The 8,086-nt window shown below is 52.9% G+C and overlaps 3 protein-coding genes across 3 annotated transcripts; 2 read left to right on the top strand and 1 right to left on the bottom strand.

Moving 5' to 3' along the window:
- Positions 1 to 1,043: 1,043 nt before the first annotated feature.
- On the top strand, positions 1,044 to 2,505 carry PHACADRAFT_192005 (uncharacterized protein; the record flags this gene model as incomplete). The annotated part of the gene is made up of 7 exons (XM_007392124.1): positions 1,044 to 1,261; positions 1,316 to 1,397; positions 1,449 to 1,673; positions 1,728 to 1,878; positions 1,931 to 2,128; positions 2,184 to 2,359; positions 2,416 to 2,505. 7 exons carry the CDS (start codon positions 1,044 to 1,046, stop codon positions 2,503 to 2,505), a joined length of 1,140 nt encoding a protein of 379 aa, XP_007392186.1.
- Positions 2,506 to 2,979: 474 nt separating this feature from the next.
- Positions 2,980 to 6,153, bottom strand: PHACADRAFT_250247 (uncharacterized protein; the record flags this gene model as incomplete). Its single annotated transcript, XM_007392123.1, has 19 exons — positions 2,980 to 3,208; positions 3,264 to 3,428; positions 3,484 to 3,699; positions 3,755 to 3,821; positions 3,877 to 3,950; positions 3,999 to 4,249; positions 4,307 to 4,385; positions 4,441 to 4,583; positions 4,634 to 4,818; positions 4,877 to 4,944; positions 5,078 to 5,102; positions 5,166 to 5,224; positions 5,290 to 5,363; positions 5,420 to 5,499; positions 5,543 to 5,615; positions 5,667 to 5,710; positions 5,762 to 5,823; positions 5,880 to 5,979; positions 6,082 to 6,153. The coding sequence occupies 19 exons, from the start codon at positions 6,151 to 6,153 to the stop codon at positions 3,180 to 3,182; spliced, it is 1,866 nt and encodes a 621-aa protein (XP_007392185.1). The 3' UTR covers positions 2,980 to 3,179.
- A 1,034-nt stretch (positions 6,154 to 7,187) lies between these two features.
- On the top strand, positions 7,188 to 8,083 carry PHACADRAFT_181616 (uncharacterized protein; the record flags this gene model as incomplete). The annotated part of the gene is made up of 5 exons (XM_007392122.1): positions 7,188 to 7,193; positions 7,252 to 7,304; positions 7,359 to 7,527; positions 7,587 to 7,796; positions 7,852 to 8,083. The coding sequence occupies 5 exons, from the start codon at positions 7,188 to 7,190 to the stop codon at positions 7,966 to 7,968; spliced, it is 555 nt and encodes a 184-aa protein (XP_007392184.1). The 3' UTR covers positions 7,969 to 8,083.
- Between the last annotated feature and the right edge of the window lie 3 nt (positions 8,084 to 8,086).

The following is an 8,086-nucleotide window of genomic DNA, read 5'->3' as shown; positions in this document are numbered from 1 at the left end:
TGGGGCTGTTCGCTAATAATAATAATAATATCGTGACGGAGCGGTACCGATTAGACGGCACCTTGCGCGAAGCGAAATGGGGAACTCACGTAGAGTCACTGGGCCAGGTGATACGGCCGGCCTCAGAGTCGTCCTCCCGGACCCTCCACTAACTTCTCCATCGCCTTCCCCTGAAGTTCATCCTGAGTTGTCCTTGAGCACCTCTCCAGTCACGGTGTTTCTTCTCTTGAAAGCATTCCTGTAGCTGTGAGCAATGCTACGGTAGAATAATGCATAGGGCGCTTAGCATCTGGCATATTTCCGCTGTCTCACGTTTTGCTCAAGCACACCTGGAGCCACGCGGGGTGCGTTCTTGGTAGGTACAAGACAGCCAGTTTTTTTGGAAGGGGTGCTACATATCGCAATTTCTTAGCACTTTTTAGTTTTATTCATTATGAGATGTTCTACTGCGCAGATGAAGCCTCTCTTGCCTTATGCGGTCTTGATGACCGGACGAAGAACCGTGATATCTCTCCTATGTCGCTGTGTCGTGTTTCATCGTCCGAGTGTCCGGTGTCCCTCCATCGTTTGAGTCACTCCCTGTGACCAGCCATCACCGGTACCTCGGCCGATCGTCCCCTGTGCCGAGACATTGAACCATGGCTATCTATCCACCATACATACGCACCTCTTACACAACGTCCGCGGGCCCGCAAAGCCTAGCTCCAAAAAGCCTGAAACACTCAGCTCAGTTAGGTGAAGCCATGCCCGAGCCCGGCTCGGAGGCTCAGCGCTCAGGCCTCCGAGTCGGCCTCAGGTTTGGATAAAATGTTAACACTTCGATACCCGCGTGACTCCAAAACTGCTCGGGAGGGAACACTCGTGGCCGATTGGACCATGGTTAATCACAGACGTACGACGACCTTCCGGACACTGGATTTCGGCGGATGTTCGCCACGGTAGTTGCCCTACGGCAGGCTCAAGCTCACGGCTCGGCTCGGCTCGGCTCGGGCTCAGGAGTTCGTATATTAGACCTTCACTTCAGCAGCTCACCATCAGACAAAATGTCTTTCGCTCCTGCCCCGGATCCCCCAACCCTCCTGGGCCGCTACCGCAGGCTCTCACCCAAGGCGGGTGTGTATGTCTCGCCCATCTCGCTCGGTACTATGAGTCTCGGGACCAACTGGTCTGCTGTGGGCTCCTGTGACAAGGACGCAGCGTTCAAATATCTTGATGCATACTACAACGGAGGGGGTAACTTCATCGACACCGCCAACAACTAGTACGTACTTTCATTGTGGCGTTGATGCGCAAACTGATGGCCTACGCTGTACAGCCAGGGCGGCCAGTCAGAAGAAATCCTTGGCGAATGGATGGAGTCGAGGGGAATTCGCGACCAAATAATCCTGGCAACTAAGGTAGCTAGGCCTGTGGGAGGCAGCCACCTGCAGGGCTGACGCCACATCCAGTACAGCGGTGCATGGAGGCAAGGTGATCCGAATATTAAGCAGCATCCTGCATTTGTCGGCAATAGCGCCAAGTCGATGATGGTCAGCATTGAGGCCAGTCTCAAGAAGCTAAGGACCAGTTACATCGACATCCTGTATGTCCACTACTGGGACCACTCTACGTCTGTTGAGGAGATGATGGGCGGTCTACACTCGCTGGTCGCTCAGGGCAAGGTCATTTATCTGGTAGGTCAACGTGGTCGGCGATGTTTGGGTTGCAAAGCTAAGAAATGACGCCAGGGCGCCAGTAACGTACCTGCGATCATAGTCGCGAAGGCTAACCAGTACTCCCGCGACCATGGCCGTCCGGAGTTCGTCATCTACCAGGGAGAGTGGAATGTACTCATGAGAGATGTCGAGCGTGATATCCTGCCCCTCTGCAGGATGGATGGTATTTACACTTGTGCATCGCCGACCGGTTAAGGCTGACATAGGCCTCGCAGGCATGGCTTTCGCCCCCTGGAACATGTTCTGTAGTGGTCGTCTGCGGACGGATGCTGAGGAGGAGGAGCGTGAACGGAGTGGCCACAAAGGTCGCCAAGGGTTCGCACCGTCGTGGAAGAGGAGCGAGGACGAGAAGAAGGTTGTTAGTGTCCTGGAGAGTATTGCCAGTGAAGTGGGCACCACAGACATTCGAACAGGTATGCTTCTCTAACAAACGTAATTTGGAGGGGCTTACTAACATCGCGATGATAGTTGCGATTGCGTACCATCTCCGCAAGCAGCCCTACGTCTTCCCTATGGTCGGTGGGAACAAGCCTGAGCAGCTTGAATCCAACATTGAGGCACTTCATTTGGATCTTACCGATGACCACATCAAGCAGATTGAAAGCGCAGTGCCCTTTGACATAGGGTATCCACTGAAGTATATTGTGAGTGGAATATTGATGGTCACGTTGGTCGTTACTCATTCGTATCCGCATTGAAGAGTGATGGGTCGACTCACAACGTTAACCTTCGAGCATTGATAAAGTATGATTTGGACCCGCTGCCGGCTGCCATCGGTCCTCTCAAGTAGTGAAAACGAGCATGTGTTGTGATTGCATTGATGGCGTATCAGGTGTCGGACTTAGTGTATTTAGTGGCTATGCATATGAACCACGCCGCCAAGGCGCCATCAGCTTCGTTGAACGGTGAATGCAGAGCTATTATGCACTTTGATATAAGAGATGTATCGGATCCTGCACACAGCCAGCATTTGAACGAACCCACGCAAGAAGATAGTCATGCAAGAAGGCATTGGGGGATTGAGCCCGATTGAGTAGTTAAAAGACCAATTCCAGTGTTGTGCATCCATCCCAAGGACAGGATGAGCCCGTGCATTGACCAAATATTGAGCGAAAATGCCGGTCACGGTCACGGTAAGGCGATGAACTGGCGGCACCGACGCGACTCGGGCGCCTTTAAATACACTCACCAGTTCAACCTCGACCTATTCAGAGGCCCTGTGACCGTGGCCTGAGCTTTTGGTCATATCGTTGTGGCATTTTTTGAGAGCGCATTAACAGAATCCAACGAGAGGCTGTTAAAGGACGATCCGAGGAGCTAGTAGATGGTCGAGGCATCTTACAACGCTGCGCCGCGGCAAGATGCTCGTCGGGATCCACGGTACATACTTGACCCGAATTATACATACATTCCACCCCACGCCTTACATAGCACGACTGAGAACTCTTGCAGAACTACGACAGTCTAGGCTGCAGCCTTGATGATATCAGCAGCTAGGTGGCGGCTCGTCAGTATCCGCACGATGACTGTGACGCATGTGGCGCGCACCCTTCTCTGCAATGGCGTATACGGTCGATTGCGAATGCGAGGCAAAGTGCAGCGGGATGATAGACAGGTCGACGACACGGAGGTTGCTCGTGCCGTAGACCTTGAGGTTGGTATCAACGACGCCGTTCTTCTCTCTCGGCATCATCGAACATGAGCCAGCGGTGTCTGCAGTACCGAAGTTAGCCCCTCGTCGATCCATGTATAGGCCTATAGTACGCACGCCAAGTAGTGCTGAACGTCTTTTTCAGCCAATCTACAGCCATCTCGTCAGCACTGCCTTCGTCTTTCGCGCGGAAACAGATGGCCATACCTCCCCATTGCTCGTCAGTCTGGATCTCGAGGCCAGGATTGACCTCCTTGACGACCATCTCCTTCATTGGCGATGTGTTCGCCACCTTGCGCGCAAACCTCAGCATCTCAATGTGGATGTTGAGATCTTTGACACAGCCATTTCAAAAATCGTCAATAAAACCTAGGGAAATACTACACGCCGAAGCTTTGCTCGAAGTAGTGTGCGTCTATCTCCGGATCCTTGCGCGGGTCAGAAGACGTCGAGTGCTGGGAGCGCACGATCAGCATACGACGCCTCGCTTCATGAGGGTCTTGCACTCACGATAGTCCCACGCGAGAAGCCGTGATTCATAGCGACGAGAATGCTGGCATATCGCTTGCCGGGCTCAGGCGTATCTTCATAACGCTTTCAGTATCGTTCGGGCTAATTTTGGGACAACTTACTGGGCCCACTCATGAAGCCGGGGAAGCTGATGAATTCGCATCCGGGGCTGCCAGCCTTGCCGGGCTCGAACCGCTCCATCGCAACCTCGAACTGCTCCCGCAATCCAGGATGTGCCTTGTCGTCGATCTTTGCGACAGCGTCCTTCATCTTGTCGTATATATCGGCCTGCTTGTCCTGCGGTGCGAACATATCGAAGCTGTTCCATGCGAAGCCGATGACGCCAATCGTATGCAAGCCCGATCCAGATTCACTGCACAGAAAGAACCGACTTCAGCAAATCCGTGCATGCAATTGGATAAAAGCTTACTGGAGCTCGAGATGCTTAGCGGCAACGGCAGGATCGCGGAGAAGATCGAGTGTGTCGAATGGAACGTCGTCTTTGAGTTCTACATGAGACTATCAGCGAGAGGTGACTTCGTTCATGTGCTAAAAGAGACATACCCCAGCTTATACCGAGGAAAATGTGATCCTGGACGTTCTCTCCGACACCAGGGAGCTCAACCTTCAATGGGACGTCAATCTTCTCAAGCACATCCTTCCTGCCGAAACCTGAAAGCTCCAGCAGCTGCGGCGTCTTTAGAGTACTGAAAAGGAGCGTTCGTAAATTTCCGAGTAGGTTGCGAAAAGCACATACCCCGCGCTGAGGATCACCTCCTTCGTCGCGTTCACAGTCCGGACCTTGCCACTTGCTTCGTCGAAGAACTCAACGCCGGTAGCAGACCACGAGCTATTGCGAGTGTTTTCCGTCAGTACACGGTTGACATGGGCCCCGACTGCAACTTTGTAGTTCGGGCGATCCTTGTACGGAAGGTAGAAAGCCTGGAAGTCGTTTAGTCGTTTGGACAAGTCGTTTGACTCATAGGAAATAGCTACTCACGTTCGTAGCGTAAGTCCGCTTGTGGTTCTGGGGATCATAGTTGTTCGGAAGGAAGTGACACCCTTGGGCTGGCCGGGAGGTCAATATATGTGCTCCGATAAATTTCGTAACGACTTACGTCTCCACCGAGCTAGATAGAATGCCGAGTGAGCAATCAGCAAGATATGCGAGACACAGATAAGCTTGCCGGCTGTGTGGAACGCGGCAGATTATTGTTCAGGAAGGCCTAAGAGATGCAACTCTGTAAGCAAGAAAAGGAGAAGAGAAAAAGAGAGACGATGACCCGCACCTGTTGTATCCTGACTTCGGCTTCGGAGATGGACGCGGGGAAGGAAATCTTGAGCGGACCTAACGCATGCATGCATGGCGATTGAGGTGAGGGGATAAATCAGATCACGAACGAGCATTCGTACCTTGTCGACCAACGTTCCAAGTCTCTGTCTTAACGCCAGTTCGCTTCTTGTATTCTTCTGTCGGCTCGGAGAATCTTTAACTCGGGCGATGTGAGATCTAGCCATTTCAAGAGGAACTGCGCAGACATACCCTTCGAAGCGCTGGAAGTACTGCTCGAGATTCTTCCAGTTCCAACCAAGGTTCCCAAGGCGCTCAAAGTCTGTAAATCCCTGTATTGTGATCTGCGTAATGCGGTCATGATGTGCCACATACCATCGATGTCGCGAGCCGGGGCTTGGTGTAGCACAGGAAATTGATGCTGGAAGACCCACCAAGACCCTTGCCGCTGCGCTGGCATTAAACGCCATATAGCTATTCGTAGCTGGAAAGAACATACCGATGCCAGCTAGATTCCCTGCCATCGACGTGCTTTTGCTTGATCTAACGAGCAGAGACTTAGTTGACGATTTGATGAGAAGGAAAATGACATACCGTCTTGTGGTCCCAAGAGTAGGAGTCATTTCCGAGATGGACACCGTAGATAGCCGGGCGCACTGGATGTATGCACCTCGTAAGACACACAGTCACCGAGGCGAGCACTGGGACATACGCAGCTGGGGATCGTCGATGTTTGCCTGACCGGCTTCCAAGACGAGGACCTTCACATTAGGCTCTTCGGCTAGGCGGGCGGCAAGCGTAAGACCAGCGGTCTGTCGCCGACGCGGGAGTGTAAGCACCTAGAGTGCGTACACAACATGGGATGACGTACTCCGCCGCCTGTGCAGAGACATCTCAACATTATGTCGACGGACGCAGGCGACACACTTGCCAACGATGATGTAGTCGAAGGACTGGTTGCTCAACTGTTCAGCGGGGATAATCATAGCGTAGGATATCTGAGATGGCGCAGACGGGAGTGACGAAGAAGGGGAAGACGAGACGGGATAAGAAGTTAGCCGGCAGGATACACACACACTGGCGATGGGCCTCTTTTTATGCTCAGCTTGCCTCCTCGGAAAGGAATAGAGTGACAGGCACCTCGGCACATAATCAAAACATAATCGGCGGTCGAGACCCTTTGATTTGCAGTATCACCGACTACATGGAGTTCCCTGGAGCTCCGTCGTAAGACATCGGAAGGTTCAGCGTAGACCGAGCTACCTGCCCGGTCGTTCCATCACGAAAGTTTTCTTGCACCACCACGCAGGGCTCTCTGTTCTCGGATACCTCTGATCACAGGGTGCGGCCAGTCCCGCTACCCTCTGAGGTTGTGTGTTTCGAACAGATGATACTGTTAAGAATCTGTGAAATGATGAGAGACTTGAGTTCAGAGCTCGGACACTCTGTTCTGCTGTCTTGGCTAATTTCCTTCGGCAGCGAACTTAGTGCTCACCTGGATGCAACTCCCCCTTCCAATCTGTTAGGTGGCGGCCATACTAGAGCTCCCCTAATTGGCTCGCTCGCCCCTCTAGATTATTCGCTGCTATTTTGCATCTGTTAGAAACCAGAAACTGCATGTCTGAGATCTTTTGCAGCAAGAACATCTTCAAGACGACAAGGACGACAAATATAGGCTTCAGCCTCTGCCGCGGCGAAGTACGGTCAGCCAGGGCGAGAGAAGGAAGAAAAGGTAAGGAGAGTGAAGGAGTCCCTCTGGAGCCCCTTACTCGTTTCGCTCGCGGAAAACAGGCTCTACGGAAGCATGTAAGCTCTCTCACGTGTAGATTAGTAGACTCTGCGCGTTGCCGGACCGCGCTGTCGTGCGCGTGCAGCGCGATTGACCACACTTACGGTTGCGCGACTGGACACTCGTTGGTCCGAGGCGCTTCCATTCCGGATTCGGCCATGGAACCAAACAAGACCACATTTTGAGACCCTCCTCCGCCAACTGCCGCGACCGTTCATATTACGGTCAACTATGGCGGTCAGTCCTGTGTCCTCCAGCCTCTTGTCATTTCGCTCAATACTTCCTTCGCTCGCAGAGCCGGTGTTCATTTCCTTTGCGCGCGGCGTCTCGGGCTTGCCGGGTGAGCCGGTACGTGATATTTCATCTTCTCGTGGACGCGTTGAACTCATGGGTTCACTCCAGGCCTCTCGCTGGCTCGTCAAGAAGGTGGCTCGCCACTGCTACCGCAGAGGCATCCACCTCGACAACATTACCACCCACAACGTCGTCTGACCCCAAAATTACGAAGATCGTCGACGACATTTCCGGCCTCACTCTCCTCCAGGCTGCCGACCTCGTGACGCTGCTTAAGGTCGGTCGAAGGTTGTCAGCCGCTGTGGCAATTGTCGTGCTGACTGTGTATCTTAACAGTCACGACTCAACATTCAGGAGATTGCCATGCCCGCGGCCGCACCAGCAGCGGCTGCATCGGCTGCCGCTGCCGCTGAGGAGGCCCCCGTCGAGGAGAAACCCAAGGAAAAGACGATGTTCGACGTCAAGCTAGAGTCCTTTGACGCTTCTGCGAAGCCTAAGATCATTCGGGAGGTCAAAGCCATGATCCCCAACCTTACCCTCATTGACGTACGAGGCTATTCCACCATGACTTTGTACGTTGAACTAAGCACTTCTTCTGCAGGCCAAGAAGTTCGTTGAGTCGCTACCAAAAGTCTTGAAGGAGGGCCTCAACAAGGAAGACGCTGAGAAGATGAAAAAGACCTTCGTTGACCTCGGTGCTGTTGTCACCCTTGAATAGACTCTAGAAGCCTAGAGTTTCTATACATCCTACTGACCTGCTAATATACTCGGGTTTCCTTGAACTTAAAAATTCTGCTATCGGCTGCTTTTGCTTTCTCATGACTCAGCGTTGGTGC

The sequence above is a fragment of the Phanerochaete carnosa genome, assembly GCF_000300595.1.
Source record: "Phanerochaete carnosa HHB-10118-sp unplaced genomic scaffold PHACAscaffold_2, whole genome shotgun sequence".
Classification (NCBI taxonomy): Eukaryota; Fungi; Basidiomycota; class Agaricomycetes; order Polyporales; family Phanerochaetaceae; genus Phanerochaete; species Phanerochaete carnosa.
This window is presented reverse-complemented; position numbering and strand designations above follow the sequence as displayed.